This window comes from Talaromyces rugulosus, chromosome I (genome assembly GCF_013368755.1).
Source record: "Talaromyces rugulosus chromosome I, complete sequence".
NCBI lineage: Eukaryota > Fungi > Ascomycota > Eurotiomycetes > Eurotiales > Trichocomaceae > Talaromyces > Talaromyces rugulosus.
Window position 1 is genome coordinate 378,600 of NC_049561.1, and position 17,971 is coordinate 396,570.

General features: G+C 47.4%; 6 protein-coding genes across 6 annotated transcripts; 3 read left to right on the plus strand and 3 right to left on the minus strand.

The window, feature by feature from the left end:
- Positions 1–576: 576 nt before the first annotated feature.
- TRUGW13939_00117 (uncharacterized protein) lies at positions 577–5,130 on the plus strand (the record flags this gene model as incomplete). Its single annotated transcript, XM_035483332.1, has 1 exon — positions 577–5,130. One exon carries the CDS (start codon positions 577–579, stop codon positions 5,128–5,130), a length of 4,554 nt encoding a protein of 1,517 aa, XP_035339225.1.
- A 936-nt stretch (positions 5,131–6,066) lies between these two features.
- Positions 6,067–8,018, minus strand: TRUGW13939_00118 (uncharacterized protein; the record flags this gene model as incomplete). Its single annotated transcript, XM_035483333.1, has 6 exons — positions 6,067–6,354; positions 6,406–6,478; positions 6,532–6,897; positions 6,963–7,202; positions 7,262–7,800; positions 7,866–8,018. 6 exons carry the CDS (start codon positions 8,016–8,018, stop codon positions 6,067–6,069), a joined length of 1,659 nt encoding a protein of 552 aa, XP_035339226.1.
- Positions 8,019–9,133: 1,115 nt separating this feature from the next.
- On the plus strand, positions 9,134–11,808 carry TRUGW13939_00119 (uncharacterized protein; the record flags this gene model as incomplete). The annotated part of the gene is made up of 2 exons (XM_035483334.1): positions 9,134–9,740; positions 9,803–11,808. 2 exons carry the CDS (start codon positions 9,134–9,136, stop codon positions 11,806–11,808), a joined length of 2,613 nt encoding a protein of 870 aa, XP_035339227.1.
- Positions 11,809–13,621: 1,813 nt separating this feature from the next.
- TRUGW13939_00120 (uncharacterized protein) lies at positions 13,622–14,653 on the minus strand (the record flags this gene model as incomplete). Its single annotated transcript, XM_035483335.1, has 1 exon — positions 13,622–14,653. The coding sequence occupies one exon, from the start codon at positions 14,651–14,653 to the stop codon at positions 13,622–13,624; it is 1,032 nt and encodes a 343-aa protein (XP_035339228.1).
- Positions 14,654–15,410: 757 nt separating this feature from the next.
- TRUGW13939_00121 (uncharacterized protein) lies at positions 15,411–16,695 on the plus strand (the record flags this gene model as incomplete). The annotated part of the gene is made up of 3 exons (XM_035483336.1): positions 15,411–15,571; positions 15,631–15,965; positions 16,022–16,695. 3 exons carry the CDS (start codon positions 15,411–15,413, stop codon positions 16,693–16,695), a joined length of 1,170 nt encoding a protein of 389 aa, XP_035339229.1.
- A 649-nt stretch (positions 16,696–17,344) lies between these two features.
- On the minus strand, positions 17,345–17,872 carry TRUGW13939_00122 (uncharacterized protein; the record flags this gene model as incomplete). The annotated part of the gene is made up of 2 exons (XM_035483337.1): positions 17,345–17,590; positions 17,870–17,872. 2 exons carry the CDS (start codon positions 17,870–17,872, stop codon positions 17,345–17,347), a joined length of 249 nt encoding a protein of 82 aa, XP_035339230.1.
- Positions 17,873–17,971: the final 99 nt, after the last annotated feature.

Consider the following 17,971-nt stretch of genomic DNA (forward strand, 5'->3'; position numbering starts at 1 on the left):
GACGTGTTCGGCCCTTTACCGCTTTCTCTCGGCCGGCGTCGCCTTGCCTGCATACAGCACCAGCCACGATCTGCCAATGTGGAGAGCGACCTCGGCCCACCGTGTGGCGGAGTCAATGCATGCTACCTACGACACGTTCTTAGAGTAGCAATTTCGTCATTGTTCGAAAGCTATATACTGTGCGCTTTTAACGGTCGGCTGAGGCTTTTCTAAGGAAAATATTTTTTATCCCCTGCATCTTTTTTTTGCATTTTTGCTAGTGTTTTGCTTTGCATTGATTATTGCCTACTCATCTTTACGTTGCTTGCTTTTGCTTTTAACATATTTGTTTTTTAAAGCGTTTCATGATACCCTGATACGAAGAGTCCTCAATTTGTGGCGAATCAAGATTGGAACACAACATTATCGAAACATTTAATAACGACACGACCAAACGAAACACCTCGAAACCGTGCTTCCAGTACGCTAGCGCCACTGATCGATTGTCGTGATGGTATCGGTTACAAGCACAGCCTGAATAGAGTTGGATAAGTGGCTTTTTAGCCTGGTGCTGGAACTTGACTACGGAGCTACGTGATGTCGTCGCACAGATTCGAGCGGATTCGGCCGTCGAGGGTAGTTGGAGGAAAGCCTTTAATCCACGATGCCACTCCCTCATCGCTGCAGGCCTCCGCTATTTCTAAATCCGCAGTTGTCTCGTCCTTCAAATCGCATATTCCAACACCGGTTAATGGCTCGGTCGATCACAGGAGCGAGTCCCGCCAGGATGAGCACCCGGTACACCCCCTTGCAAAGACCTCGCGATCCTTTTCGAGTGATGATGCTCGACCAACTGGGATACCCCGAATCAATGGAAACCATTCCTCAGCGAGACGTCCTTCCGCGCCTTCAGTCTTCGCAAGCCGGCCAAGCAATTCTCCCGCATCTGCTACTCCCGCGATACCTGCTCCGAGCACAGCTAAGGTCGAAAATGTTGAAAATACCAGAGGACGCCCACGGAACGTTCTTCGCAGGAAAGCTAATTTCAGAAAGCCAAAAGTCGATACGGATGTGGCTGTAGAACAGCAGTCCTCAACTTCCCCTGGGGCACACGACGATCAAAATGAACATGGGAGCATAGATCAAAGGAGTCAAGATACTTCGCGCTCAGAGAAGTCTTCTACATCGCTGGCACGGCTCCCCAAGATGAAGATTCCCAAACCTGCCGAACAGCCGGCTCCCCAGCAGATACCCAAGGAACTTATCGGCTTACGAACTGTTGTCAACACTCAAAATCTCCCACCGCCGCCGACACCCATTTATGCCCCAAGTGCAAGTCCCTCGACACGTTATTCCGGATCCCCAGGTATGTGGAGTAGTCGAGGCTCGACTCCTACATCGCTATCATCTTATTCCCCCGGAATTACGCAGCCCGCAACAACCGGGTATAGATTCAAGCAAAGTCCTATTCAAACACGCCAGCCAACTCTTCAACGAACCACAACGACTCCAGTATCGCAGACAGAAGGCGACGAACCGACATTTCTTGGTCCCATAGCTGGAGAATCTTATACCAGACAAATTAAAATAGATGCCTATGCAGGAGATCAACGCCAAACACTTCCCAGAAGTCCACCGCCTCGCAAGTCTTCAATGAAGTTCAAAGCTCCTCACACCTCGGTCGATGAGACCACTAGCCAACACGCTGATGTCCATATTCCTCAGTCAAGAGGCGAGAACGAAACATCTTCGATCAATATAGATACAGCTTCTGAGACGAGATCGGCAGCAAATAGCAGTCCTGTCAGACCCAGACGACCAAGTCGTCAGGGAACCGATCACTTAGAAAAGGCTACTTCTCCGATTATTCGCAGCAATATGACGGCCCTACGAACGACTGGACACACACGAAGGGAATCAGCTGATAAATTAACGTCACCAGAACGAGTTAGAGGTATTCCTATCCGATCAGCAGCTACCTCTGTCGAATCTTTTCAATCTGCGACATCTAGCAAAATTCCTTCTCGCGGCCAAAGCCCTTTACGGATACCAAAGCGACCGACACGCACTTTGGTAAAGTCCCCAAAACCACAGAATGAAATCGGTGACGCAAATACAACCCGAAAATTCGGTCTCTTCAGTAAAAAATCAAAGACCAACTTGTCTGTTTCGAAAGGCGACGCGGCTGACAAGTCTTCTCGTAAAGGCCCGGCGGCTGGAACCGGTCATGAAGGTTATGGGAAATACGCGCATCGAGGGCGCAAGCCTAGTGTTGGCAACAATGGGGGCCCCAGAGCACGATCTTCCAGTACCACTGGAGGTAGGTCAGTTACCAGCAGCAAAAGTGGCAAACAGCAGCCTGATATCGACGACTTTCTACTTGACCGATTAGAGCCTGTCGTCATAAGCGGAGGTGGAGTAGATCGAGACCAACTTTTCCGAACTCATAGTGGCCAGAGTATGAGCAGTCTAAGCGTGACATCTGCCCCGGATTCTTCGTCAATTCATGCAGGAGCGATAATGAATGGATACTCTTCGGAATCTCTTGGCACGTCTGCAACGGATTATACGAAGCAATCATCTTCATTTGGTTCAGACTCTTATCTTCCTTCTCAGCTAGAGAATCTACACGGCATGAAGTCCTCTGTTCGGAATGATTCGTCTCCTTCTCTGCTATCAAATACAACGGGAAGGCGCCGAGGATCTAACGATACTCGCACCGTCCCAGAGGAAACCAAGATCTCTGCACTGCCTCAAATTTCGAAAGCTAGCCAGAAGCCAGATTCAACCAAGAAGTCGACCAATAAGGTCAGCCGAAAGTGGAATAATTTCTTCCATAGAAGTCAGAAAAGTGACCAAAAAGAGCATGCTGCTGTGAACAAAGTCACAACAGATGCTCATCTCCACGCCAAAATTGCTGTACTACCTAACAGTCGGCCTGTTGCCCACTACGCACTTCTCGATACTGACTCGGAAACACTTGAAGATATACTGAATCACGTTGAAGATTCTCCGTTGAGTGATGATGAGACGGTCTCACCTCGTGCCGATCCAAATTTGCAAGTTCGCCATGGCACATCCGTCTTACTTCCGTCACCCCCCGCACTATGGACAGAATTTGCCAACGTTAATAACACCAATACGAATACTAAATCACAGCAAACTCGGCCCGCATCACCCAAAGTTTTCTTTCACAAGGAAGAGCAAAATGAGCCAACAGAAGGTGGAAAGCGCAGTCGATTGACGTCAGTGGGAAGGATACCGCAAGTAGTGTCGCGTGAGGACCGTGGCCATAAACCATCCTCACAGTCTTATTCGCGGCCCTTCGGTCATGACGAGGGACCTTTATTTAGTATTGGGGGGCAATATTCAACTAGTCGACCGCAACTCGATCTTCGAACGGAATTTTCCAGGAATCAGTTCGCCAATACAGAATCAGGGACTCCGAAACCAGCAAGTGCTCCGGTCATCAGTGAAAGTACAAAATTTGCTTCAGGTGCATACGCCGACAATGAATTCTTGCATTTCCCAGCTCGAAAGCAATCACAAGTCTCCTCTTCTACTTCAGAAGCCGATTCTATAATGGCAGCGGTAGCCTCAATGGGACCAAGACTTGATACAGCCTGCGAAGAAGATATATGGACTGAATATGACGATCTTCTGGACATAGTTTTGACTTCTACCGATGACGCAACAGCAAAAGGACAGAATACAGAACCATTTGAAATGGTTACAAAGGCAAGCAAAACTCTGCAGGCAGAGCTTAATGCCTCGAAAGAGAAGCCTCGTGTTTCTACCCCGTCCGATACGCTTTCAGTTCCTATCTCAGACCTACCTCAACGATCGAGCGACGCGTCTGTCAGACTACGGCGATCCCAGATTGCTACTGCTTTGCATACTTCTATGTCGATTTCTCCTCAAACCTCGTACAGCGAGCTCATTGCTGGCTACGCAGAGCGCAATACAAGTACAACTGACTTGACCATGCCGGAAAGTCCTGCAGTACTTCCGACCATCGAAGATCAGTCAGATGAGCCTCAATCGCCAACTCCAACAAAGACTGATTTTGAGATTACTCGACGGCGAAATACGATGTTATTTGACATGGCAGAAAGAGACCGGGAAGGCGCTGCTGCTCAAACCAATCTCCGGTCTGCTTCTCTCATGACAAGCAGATGGCTTTCATTTGGGCGTGTGCTTTTCAGCCCAGCCCACAATCGCATCAAGGAGAGCGAATCGGATCGTATGCTGATTATTGATGGTCTCGGCAATGATGACTGGTCATACTATTGCGCCCTTACCTATCCTAATGCCACAATATACAGCTTGAGTATTCGACCCGGGTCCTCGGTTCTTCCGCCGCATCCAGAGGCATGGAAACCCCCTATGAATCACCATCTGATCCATCAACCTAGCACCAGTGCAGCGTTCCCATTTCCCAAAAACTTTTTTGCGGTGTGCATTCTCCGATTTCCGCCTGCTTACTCTGAAGACGGACAACGAAACATTCTTTCAGAATGCAAGAGAGTGCTTCGCCCTGGCGGTTACCTGGAGATGAGTGTCATAGACCTGGACCTTGTAAATGTCGGTAGCCGGGGACGAAAGGCCGTGAGGACTCTGAAGGAAAGGATCTTTCTCACCGACTCGAACATTAGTCTTAAACCCGCAAGCGACAACATTCAAAGACTCCTGGGCACATGTGGCTATGACAACCTTAATCGATGCATGGTTAGCGTTCCAGTGGCGGGTATGGTAGGCGGTTCCGCGCATTCTTCTATCTCCAATCGTTCCATGGCTGAGCGTTCTTTATCTTCACGGACGTCTCCTTCGCAGCCGATATCTACTACGGACTCGCAACCACATACAAGGACCCCTTCTGATGAAACAGGGCGCTCCCTTGGTGACTTGTTGTCAGACCCCTCTCCTTCGGCAACAAATGACGAGTCCATCACAAAAATGGTTGCCAGAGTTGGACGGTGGTGGTATACAAGGTGCTATGAGATACCCGTTCTTGTAGACCCCAGCAATGATCGCAGCATCTGGGCCGAACGCAAACTGTTGAGGGAGTGTCAAAAACACGGTACTGGATTCAGACTACTTATCGCATATGCTCAAAAGCCCAGCGAAAAAAGACGAACTGTCAGCGTATGACAACCTAACGACCGCATCGAATTTTAAACTTTTATTCCCTTTTGACGACGAAAGATGACATGGCTGATTATTACGATGTTTGATTTGAAACTAATTTGATGATTATGACTGAGACGATCCATGATGATTGCTACTTTTTTGATCGCTTCAAGACACCAGACTGAAGCTGTGTTTTTTTCCCTCTCATCTTGTTACGAAGCAAGCGATTTATATTCAACATGATGGAGCGTTGTTTTGCAGATAAGACAAGACGCATGATGGACCTCGCGGCCCTTTCTTAACGACATTACTTGCAATGATTCTTGTTTTGATTTTTCCTCATCATACCTATACCAGTCGAGATTTCCGGTGGTTCATGCTTTTTCTTTTTTCTTTCTGATTGATGCTTCGTTTCTCTGGTTTCTTTGAGCACGGGAGGCTGTATGAAAACCCATTTTTATCATTTCTTTTACTTTTACTATCTAATATCGTCTTTCAATACTTCTGTTCAAGCAGGTCTGTGGATGGATATAATAGGGCTTATTTTAATAAGTAAAAAAAAAATATACCAAATATTTATTTATCTTCAAAACTCATTTCCAATTAATTACTTTTTCTTCTCAATGATAAATAGTGCGAACGCCTTGGAAACATTGGGCGAGAAATCCGCCAGCAACATTGAAGAAACCTAATTTCAACCGATGGATGTAAGAAAGTGTTAAAGATACAGAAAAAAAGCGTGTAGAGCAGGGACGTTAGAGCTCAAAAGATAAACCTCTTCTCAATAGAGAGAGAAAACTTGGAATTGATGAAATGAATCGAATGATCGATCTTTTATTTTTCCTTGTTGATGAAGTGGATTTGAGCTCGTTAAATGAGAAAATCCCTCGTGGAACTGTTTTTCGATCAAGTAGGGGAAACAAGCGAAAATTCAGCATCCAATAGATCAAAAATCATCTATTTTCCAACTTTGGATTTTTTCTTGGGTCGATCTTCTTCCTCTCCATCGTCGCCTTCTGCTGCATCGTCACCATCGGCATCGGCCATTTCGGCATCGCTGCCGCTTTCGCTGCCACTGCTCTCGTGCGCAGAGTCATATTCTTCGGCAACGTCAGAGTCAGAATCTGCGCGGAAATCTTCATCTACAGATTCTTCGTCTTCATCGGCTGAGCCGCGGTCCGGGCGGGCGTCATCTTCGCTAGAAAGGTCGTCGTTGTCGAGCGCTGCAGCGATGAGGGCCGAAGACTGTTATGTGTTAGATTTGCCCTGGAGCCATATATATACAAGGAAGCTTACTTCGTCGACCATTTCATTTTTGAGACGGATGTTCTTGGCCTTGAAAAATTCCTCAAGAGGTTGTTGTTCCTCGCTGTGGACACATGTTAGCTAAAGATGCTTGCTTTTGCCGGAACGCCAGCTTACCGGTTGATATTGCTGAATTGGTGCTCGCCAAGCCCACCCTTCAAGCTGATAGTTATATCGAAAGTGCGACTAGCCGAAATAGCACCACCAACACGCGACATGGTGACAACCGAGACGTTTTCAATCTGAATATACGTGGCCGGTTTCGGAACAAACATCAAACTCTTGTCCAAAAAGTACAAGAGACCCTCATTGGCTTTGATAGAGCATTTGACTCCACTGTGACCATGGTGACTGATGAAGTCCTTTGACGGCATGATGACTTTCTTGCCCGCAAGGCCGCGGAAAATCTTGGTGATGACTTGGTGAATGGGTTCCTCGTATCGAGGTTCCAACTTGTCTTTGTAGCGATCTTTCAACAGCTCCCTAGACTTCATGTTAGATATTTCTGACCATTGATAGAAGGCGAAGACAAATAAAATAAAACATACTCTGTCATGTTAAGTTCTATGCTCACTTCTTCGTCCAATTTTAATTGCATGACGAGGAATGGATACCGAGTTTGGCCCTGTCGAAGTGGTGGGTCCAGGCCAAAGACGATGAGAGTGTGTGTCTCATCGTTCTTGGGCAACAAGAAGAATTTTTTTATCGACGAGTACTGGATCTTGTAGTCGTATGTCTTGCCACGTAACCGGAACGATGATTCGTACATGTCAATATCGAAACGACCTCTGTTCACACAAAGTTAGTTAATATGCACTTTTGGGTTTTAAGTATAACAATTGCGTACCTGGGAGTAAGATGTAGGACGTCTAGGAATGTTGCGAATGTGTCTCCTGCAACATCGCCAATCTCAGCCTTGTCCATCAAAGTTTCGTAAAAGAGGTTCGCAGCATTCTGTTCTTCGGCTCCCTCCTCTTCCTGCTCTGGTTCTTCTTCTCCGCCACTACCCTCCTTCTTGACGTCGTCCCCTTCGGTTTTTTCCTTCTTTAATATGGTTCCGGGGATGTAAAATCTCATTTCCACTAGCTCGTCGGTTCCAGCAGCGGCCTTCCGACCACGGTTCTTTGTGCTTCCTTCGATGTGGCCGTTTGTCTTCTCATCGGTCGGCAGAGCGAATTCCACAGCGACTTCGTTTTTGCCAGCCAAGTTTGTGTTTGAAATCTCCGAGTATGGAATCTCGAAGGCGGGACGATTCTGGACATTAAATGCAAGCTCTGCCTTGGTGAATTCAGCCTTGCCCCAGTTCCAGCCCCGAAGAGCGTGCTCGCGCTGTTCGACTGCGACACCGTACCAAACTTTGAAAGCCTTGCTCAGTCGTTCAAAATCCTTAGAAGAAACACCAACGTTAGCACGCACCCAAGGAATCAACCGGACTCTGGGCTATAACGCACCTCTTGTTCGAATCCATCAAGTTGAATAACACCGGACGTCCTCGAGAGAATCTTCAGCTCGTATGCTTTGGCGGCCCGGCTCCATTGTGCAGCGCCAATATTGCTGCTATCTAATGTGAAGGTATCGCCGCCGCCTGCTGGCCGCCAGCCCATACCGCTCTCTGCCAGCTTGCATTTTCCTGATTGTTTGGATAGATCCAGGTAGATGTTGTCGAAACTCTCCCTTCAACGAGAGCTTAACGTTAGTTTGTATTCGACACATACATAGAAAGGAAATGAAGGCAAGCTCACATATTGGAGGTGCGCCGAAGCGACAAATGATGGAGAAGGGAGCTAGCTGGCTTAAACTAAGGGTGGTGTATAAGGAGGGTCCCTTTCTTGCTAGAAGTCAAGTCAAGAGAGTCATGAGGCGTGCAAATTGACAATTTCGGGCTCACGCGTCCGTTGCGCGCCGCGGGAGCGACCACTTGGAGGGCCCGATCGGGACTAGCGCGTTAAAGCCACCAAAGGTCACGTGGTAATGTCACGTGCATCTGGTGGCCTGAGTCCTGAGGCAGAAATACACCGGGAAGCCCTTCAAAGTTCAACCATGTCAATAGCTTCAACTTCGGAATGGGCTCCACCAAAAGGAAGACAAAAGACACAGGGTTTCAAGGTTCGCCTGAAATCTAAGACATGGAGTGGCTGCTGATTAACTGATGCAGCATTATTATCGATTACGACTGCAACTATAATTCGGCATCATCATTATTAAGTTGATGATCCGGGCCGATTCGCGCGATTTTGCCCTCACTTCAAATTAGCCTTCTTTCTAGAAGATTGCATCGAATCAGACAGCCACAGCATCGAGGATCGCTGTCGCGATACTCCATTTTTTCGCCCGTGCGTGTCGACTAGTTATCCTAATTTCTCAGGCGCCATTTCGGCAAAAGTGGTTGGGAAAATTGCCTGTTTGGGCAGTCTTGCAGTCTCTCTCTTCCTTTCATCCCACCAGTCTGCTGCTGTTTTCGTGCCCTGAACATATTTCAGCGGTAGACACACGCAATCCAAAATCTACACACACGATCTCGAATTGCCATATCTGTAGCCCCCTCGAATGGCTCATAGAGCTGGCTTGGATGTTGGACTAGTGAAGCATACTTCGTTTAGTATAAGCCAATGAGAAGCCGCTTGACAAAAAGGACCCTGGTTTCACATCGCTATCACCGTATCAGCGCCCAAATTATTAGCCCGTTTGTCACGCCTTAACAAGCCAGGTCAGCCTCGAGATGTCGGAAAACGCGGGGAAAGGATCGACGCGCCAAATTATACGGCCACCTAGTGATAATAATTTGCAAGGCTGGAAAAGAAGCCGAATCCGTCCCCAAAACCTCCCATGGACCACGTTATTCAAGGGGGAAAACACAAACAAGGACAAGAAAACAACAATGGTTTCCCATGAGAAGAACGCTCTCTTCACCTGCAGTCAATGCCACCGTCGATACTCCACCCAGAGTGCCCTGTTGCGCCACCAAAAGAGCCACGATAGGAGCGCCTGGCATTCATGTGAGATCTGCAACCTCAAGTTTTCACGAACCGATATTCTTCAGCGCCACAAACAACTGCATGGTAACGGCAACGGGCAATCGGAGCGCAAACGCGCCATCAAGGCCTGCGATGGATGTCGCCGAAACAAAATTCGCTGCACTGGGGACAATCCGTGCCAGACCTGCTCTAAACTGGGCAAGAAATGCACCTATTTGACGCACGTGGCTCGACCAAGTGTCCAGGGCTTGCACAAAGAACGTAAACAGATCGTCGCCTCTAGGGAAGAAAATCCAAGTGATGTCTTCGCGCCAAAAGACATCATCTCGACCGCTGACCCTGTCCCGACTGGTAAGAATGACTCCCGAGCAGCCCTCTCGACTTAGTTCATTATGGAATTGACACACGAGTAGTGCCCATTGGTGCAAATAGCAACAACAAAAAAAATAATGAATTCGTCGCCCCGGACCTCGTAGCTGCAGCCATGACAGACAACTATAACACCGCGCGATTAGCAGAGAACCCCCAATTGTTCACCGATATCGATCGATTGCTGGCTCAATCACCCAACCTCGTGGCCTTGACTTCGAAGGGCGACAGGAATATCGATTTCCTACTGCCACGATCCCCTGACGCGAATACCGGTGGCTCCCCTAGTTTTTTTGAATTCACCCTGGGCAGTGGGCTCGACCAGCCCATGTTTCCAGTCACCCAAACCCCATATCTATTGAATGAAAAACTTCCCGATCCCGTCATGCAAAATATATTTTTACCGCACAATGTCGTTCGCGACATGGTTCACCAGGCAGCTGTCGATTTCCTGGAGCTGGGGACCAAGGATGCCGTATTTCGCAGTCGCAAAAGGCGAAACTTTTCGCAAGCGATAGAGAAATTTTTCAACCTGTCCAACTATATGGAGGGGAAGCCAACCCACGTACTGCATACCTTTTTGTCCTCTTTCTTCGAGAATTTCTCAGTACTGTGGCCCATTACCTGGCACCAAGGAGCCGACCATGATACAGTTGAGCCGTTGCTCTACCTGACCATGACAGCAATCGGAGCCATGCACGCCGAGTCCCCAAATGCAGCAGCGTACGGCTTAGCACTACACCAAGAGCTATGTGCAGTCCTTCCCAATTCTTGTTTGCTGTGCCCGGACGAGGAGATCAAGTTAGAAATCATCTTTGAGGCTCTGCTTCTCAGTGAAACAATGGCACTTTATCGCGGAGACTCACAGGCCTGTGGATTTGTTCAGCAAGCCCGAGCTGTCCTAGTTTCCCATGCGCGCAGACTCGGTCTTTTCCACGAGTTACCTGCCCAGGAATCCAACGACTCCGCTATGGAAGTCTGCCACAATCAGACCGAAAAGGAGCTGCAACAGTGGATTCGGATGGAGCGACGGCGCCGAATGGCGTTTGGATTCTTCCGATGCGAGGTATTTTCCAGTTTGCTATTCAACACCCGTCCGTTGATCGGGTCGGACGATTTACGTCTCAGAATCCCCTGCGATCATGAAACTTGGATGTATGTCGGCCCGGAGTGGAGAGAAAAACTGCTCTTGGTCGCTGAAGAGGCTATCTCGTATCCGCTATACTCTGAGCTCATGCGTGCAGCAACTGAGGGCGAAAATTCACAACTTCCTCCACTCAACGCGTCAGCTCATGAGCTCGTTCTGTATGGTCTTCAGATACCACTCTTGGCTTCTTTCCATGACAATGGCAAACCATACCAGGAGGTGCCAGAGTTTGGAAATCCTTATGCAGCCGACTCCTCTTTTTCGTTTTCCGGATTGCAGGAATCTCGTCTTGCAAGTGGGATGGCGTTACCCGAGATTCTTCGTCTTATAGATGGGTGGAGAGCTACCCACGATCGACTTCTGTCAACAGACCGGCTTAATGGCAAAGCCCCTTCTGGAGAGGGTTTCTCGCCGCGACTTCTCTATCACATGGGATATATCCGAAGTAATGCGGATTTAATGGCACTGCAAAGCGTCGCATCGTATAACAGTAACAAAGAGGAGGGTAGCCCCCCAATGGCAGACTTCTCGCAAGACCAGTTGATCCTACAACAAGTCCGGCTATGGACAACGACAGATTCTGCAAAAGTCGCTTTGTCGCACGCGTGCCAGATCTGGGCTTTGGCTGAAAAGCACCTGGCACAGTCCAAGACAAAAGATACATCAAGTCTGAAGTATGATCAAGACATCAACATCGTCTCGATGATATCTCTCTACTATGCCGCCATCGTCATCTGGGTCATGGCAGAATTGTGCCCTGATATCAGTATTCGTAACATTCGTCAAGGCGTCCGCCAAATAGGTGATGTAGTGGAGAGAGCAAGCACTTCATCGTGGCAGATGGCATCTTCGCTTATAATGAACACTAAGGCACTAGCTTATAAGGGGCTATATTATTTCTAAAATTACACTATTGTCACGACCTTTATTATTATTATCAATATATATTACTGGTATTACATGTCATGTCCTTACCACATAGGCCAATGCTTCTATTATTAGGTTAATGTGGATACGGTTTCTCGCTCGGGCATGATTGATGTCGACTTTCCGTCTTAGTCGTCTCAGTTATGTGCATAATAATAGAAACTTCCAATTTTATACAACAAGATCTTCCAGAATATTACTGTAAACATATATAGCATTGAATAAGATTGTATACGGGGGTTCCCGTGTCGGTTAATGTGGTTACCGGTGGATTGCTTCCGCAGTCAGCTTTTGATTATTGACAATTCCGCGCTGAGCAGTAACCTGTGTGGATTTATATTCATCTTCATTATTTTAATATCCGAATATAAGCGGGGCTCACTGACTCTGTCTCTATATGAAATGTTTGTTAGCTACTAGTAGTATTGAAGTCACTCAGGGCGCCTATCAAAACTTGGACTAATAATACCCAACGTTTCAATTGATATTATGGCTACTAAAGTACTAGGGCCTTGCTGTTTCACGGATTTAAGCACGAAGGAAACTCCGTGGGTACCGCCACGTCTATCAAAGTAAGTGCGTACTTGGTATTAGAAGCAGTCCTGGGTTATCACGAGCCACAAGGCTACATATGTAATGCACATGTATAACAAGTTGAAACATATAATTCCAAGCCTGCTCACCCAAAAAACTGCCGTACTACTCTTACCCAACGTTTAACATTAACATTAAAAATAAACTCCTAGCAGATGACTATAATGGCTTCCTAACTCTCATCCCCGAGTTCTTTCAGGGAGACCAAGTCGATTTCGGCGATTTAATGGCCGGAAAGATCGAGCTTAGCCAATAGAGCAGCAAGTATGGCGTTTTAGAGGTTCATCTTATTGTAGAATCGGTCATCAAGCGGCTCCGTGAGAACAAGGATATCAATGTCATTGCTGCTGCCGGGTGTTGTTTTGGGGGAAAGATATTTTCTTTTCCTTCCCGGGCTTGTTCTCAACTAGCTGCTATTGAAGGGCCTCTATCAATTGCTGCTGCGGGTATGTTATCTTCTCGAAGAAGCCTTTTATAAATAATTTAATAACTGGATTTTAATAGAAACGGACAAAATTTACACTAGTGAGCTGCGATGGAAGTCTGAGGGTTTCAAACTTTGTCAAAAACCGGCAAGTCATATCAGATCAACCTGTACAGTGGCGTAGAACATGGGTATTCTGTACGAGATTTGACTAACAAAAGTGTCAAATACGCCAAAGAGGGAGCTTTTATGCAGGGCGTTTCCTGGTTTAAGAACTATATCTGATAGATTGATTTTCAAATGCTCATTTTAAAATCCTAAGTGCGCTATTTGGATACGCAAAATTTGATAAAATGACAGTAGCAGAAATATTGCGTTATTTTTAAAGAATTCCTTATGTTCTAATCGCACTAAACGTCGGGTCTCGTAAAGGTCTACTGCAACTTATTGGCCTTTTTCAAAACGACAGCACTTGAGTATTCTTCAGAGTGCGACATTACACAACACTAAAGCATAAATCTATGTTTCGTTTAACTAGCGCATCGTTAATGTGTTCTCTCAACGGGAGTGATCTTTTGTATTGTAAAATTAGCAATTTGACGACTAAATAATTTAATTTTACAATTTTTAGTCAGGTTAATACGGTCTTAGATATCTAATGTATTAAATTAATTGTCAACTACATATATAAAGTACTAATAATAAGACATCTATTTTCGAATTTCATGACAGTTCCTAATATGCAAAAAAAGAAAATATTATGAAACATGGCTAAGACAAAGGGTCTGTGACAGCAATGTTCTTGATACCAAGTCCATTAAGAAGCATATTCCTCAATCTGGCGTCTGTCTGCTTAACCTCAGCCGAGTCGCCAATATTGGGTAGGCGGAATTCAGTGGCCTTCTGCCCCAACTGTTCAAGGGCTTCGTCGAATCCACCAGGGGTGTGAATGTTGAGCATCAGGGCAGTCTCACTGTCAACACGGTGAGATGAAGGAGTGCCTTTGGGAATGAAAACTAGAGCACCCTTGCTGCATCGTTCAATGCGGTCTCCAAGCAAGAAAGTGCAATCTCCGCTGAGGATATAGAAGACTTCGTCATGGTCATTGTAAATGTGAGGCGAGCTGATGACTCCCTTGCGCAAGTTGAGCTGTAGCATGGTGTAGCTTTCTCCAGTCTGTTTGCTTGATCCAAGTACAGACCAGAGTCCGTCCTTGTACCAGTAGCTAGGCACGCCTTTGGCGTGTGCCGTAAATGGGAATATGGTAGCTCCAGGGGTTGGGCGCGTGGACATGATGCCCGGCCGAGCCTTGTCAATAAAGGGCATGCCAAGTACGGCAGTCTGACCGTAGTCGGAAGCCAGCTTGCGCACCAGATGAGGAGGAGGCAGTGGAACACCGGGAGGGGGTGGCTCATTGCGGTCAGCTGGGTGGGCGATGCCGGTCAGCAGGACTTCGAAGCCAGCCGGCAGGTAGAAATTCAACAGCTGCGTGTCTTCCTCATCAACGGTGAAGGAGTGTTCTGTCAGTCGGGGAATAGCGACAAATGTGCCAGGCCCAGCAGGCAAGCCATCGTTTCCACCGGCGTTGAAGGTGCATTTGCCGGACACGACGTAGAGACCTTCGTCCTGGGTATGGGTGTGAGTGCATGGGCCACCGCCACCACCGCTATGAACAATTTGGTCGAGTAAAGTGAAGACATTGTCTGTTTGTACCCCAGTGGCCATGGTGCGCCAGAGGTTGCCAATCTGCCAGTAGGCAGGGGCATCATCTGCATGGGTAATCATAGCCCGTGCGGTCACCATGTTGTTGGATATGATTGACAATTGGGGGAATATATTAAATGTATGGTTTTTTTAAGGTTACTCGGTGTTAATTGAGATATAAATTGGTGCTAGAACAAAGAGTTATTCGGAGCACCTTTGGCCTCTACCTTATATAGAGACCGATTCAGGCGCAGGCGTAACGTTGGGAGCCACACATCCGAACCGCGCTCCACGTTCAAAATAATTCCGACTTCTGAGATCATCATCCGAGTATCCAGGGCAAAAAAAAAAAGACTCAAGACACCAAGAATGAGAGAAAATCCACACCATCCGATCCCGATCCCGATCCGGCAATTTCCTAATCAGGCAAGGCTAGCCATCGTGACACACGCGGCCCTAACCCAACTCCCCAACGACCCCACGCCGCGAACCACTTTATCCGGCACACAAACTTCGATGCATCTGCATGGCGCTCGGCTTTAATAATGAGCGTAGCGTTACTAAGCGTTAGCTACCCGGATCTTAATTGTTCTCCGGCAATGCGGTACGTAGTGGTTTCCTACTAGCAAACAAAGGAGTGGATGTCTGCCGAGTAAGCCTGCCACCGTCGCCGATCTGTTTAGTGTCTTACCCCGAGGGGGGTTAATAATACCCCGAGGGGTTGTGGTTAAAAAGAACTCAAAGATCAATGACATCGCGCTAGGATTGTCTCAACTCATGGGAACCCTTTCGCTATTTCTCAAAGAACTAGTAGCCGGAAGGAAGCCTACCACCATTATAACTCATCATTGTCATCATGGTAGTTCCTGAGTTCCATGAAGCACACATCCTTATCATTGGTGCGGGGCCAGGCGGCCTTGTGCTCGCACAGTGTCTGAAACGGATGGGAATATCCTTCGAGATCTTCGAGCGCGAGGATGGGCCCCGAATGCAGGGATGGGCCGTCGCTTTAATTGAGTATGTGCACTCTGTGGCTAATGTTTAGTTGTCTTTAAGCGGTTTTTAATTAGCTCTAGATCTCTTGAAGACCTGAAAGAGATGCTCCCATCGGACATTTACGCCAATCTTCCTACTTGCAGTGTTAATTACGGCTCAGGTCTTACGGATAGACTAGCTCTGATAGACGGTATCACGGGCGAGACGGCCGGGGTTGTGGGTGATGGGAAACCATTTCTCCGTGCCGGCCGGCAGGGTCTTCGCGCAGTCCTGCGCGAGGGTCTAGACGTGCAAATGGCTAAAGTTTTTACCCACTACGAAGTGATTCCAGGCCAAGGGGTTATTGCGCATTTTGAAGACGGCACCACAGCGAAAGGAACGCTACTCGTTGGTGCTGACGGCTCGAGAAGCCACGGTGAGTATAATTTCTTTCTCCCCACAAGTATTTATACTAAAAAAAAGAGGAAACAGTGCGCTCGCAGCTTCTTCAAAATGAAAATCCTTTAATACAAAGTCAGTTTGTGAATGTTGTCGGGGAGCTTGATCTTAGCCCGGACGTGTACAAGCCCATTGAAGAGTTGGGATCGGCCGGAGTATTGGTATATCGGCCGGGTCTTCGGTATCTGATCGGCCGTCTGGGTATCGATTCAGAACTCCAGATATCTAAATACTACTGGGCGGCATGTGCTGCATCTGACACTCCGGTCAAGGACTCGGAATGGGTCGCGAATGCGCCCAAAGAGGAGCTCTACAAACGCGGCGTTGAGACCACCAAGGGGCTCCCATCTTTTCTCACGGATATTGTTCGCGCAACCAGTGCAAACCAAATGCTCCAACCGCCTCTCCGTTTTGTTGAGTTCCACTTCAACGGCGATGAGAGCCTGCCCCTAGCTGATCATGTCACGGTATTAGGCGATGCAGCGCACACCATGGTTCCTTTCTTCCTCGCTGGAGCGAACTCGGCAGTTAAAGATGCCTGCGATCTGGCCAAGGCATTGCAGAAATTTCCCGGCCGTGCTGGCCTGCGAAGGGCGCAAGAGACTTATGAGAGCATCATGGTGAAACGGAGCAAAGAGATGGTGCTAAAGAGTCGGGCGCAGGGTGAGTTGGACAATTTGAACCAGGTTTTGGAGAGGGTTAAGTAGTTGAGGGTAATTATTACATGTAGAAGACATTGTTCTTGCAATGCATCAATTGATATAAATAACATGGGCTAATACATGTAGAGCTACTAGTATCAATTGAATTGATATATAAGCGTAACATGACGCAATATTACAGCAACCAACAAATTTAAACCCTCAATAATATAATTTTGTTGAAAATAAAATATTTCTCGATCAAATAATTATTTCTCCACGGGCTATTGGGTCAGGATACTCTTCATATCCTATTTCTGGCACGTTCAAGTACGTCAACAACATTTCGATATTACCGGGACCCAAGTGCTATCTACATGTCACACGAGAAATTATATATATAGATTAAAAGCACTCATGTAAATTTCCAGAGAAGAGCAAGCGTACCAAATATACAAATTGATTGACTCCCCGTTTAGATACATACATAATGTTAATGTGGCACACTATCAGTATCAAAAACACTTCAATTGAGATTAAGCCAATCAGACGACGGCCTCAGGCCCTCGTGGTGTGACGAAATAGCGTCGATCTAGCAAAATGCCGTAATTAAACGGAAACGCAGCCGGCTCACTACCAACTATACGTGGTACGTAATTGATGCTGAGGCCTTTTATTCAATTATGCTGGCCCATGGCATCTGCTATTTTTAACACTACTTCACCATCAATTGTGCATGAAAGAATGTCGTTTTCTCTCTTTGTGGCTCGGCGGGTGGGTTCTCCGACCACGGGCCGTGATTGGCCCAGGCGTCCATTGTAGTCTCGGGCGGCGCAACACGGCCCCACTTGGCGCCCGAATAGACACTGCTGATTGGGCCGGTGTCGGTACTACGGGCCGTGGCAATTTCGCCAGAACGGGTCAGGCACGCCCCAAACACAAACACGCACGCTCCTTCTCCCTGCTGGCCAAACTCGCCTCCAGACGGCTTCACCACATACTATTCCTGCACCCTCTCGCTGCCTGCCTGCTTCTGCCAGCCACTGCCATCCATCCCTGCTGGCCATGCCGTTCGCTTGACTTTTGATCAATTAATTAATTACTTCGTCTTTGCCAACTGCACCACATTCTCTTCTCGTACAGTACACTCGGTTCATTCGGCCGCGCTGCTCTTCAGTCACTCCTTTTTTGACCACTTCCAGCTTCCTGGCTTCATTCATTCAATTTTTTTTTCACTCTCCATTTTCTCTCTCTCTTTTTCTTCTTCTCTCTCTCGCTCGTTCTCTAATAATTAATTCAAACTTCGCTGGAATTTCAGGCCAATGACCGACGGTGTCTGTGA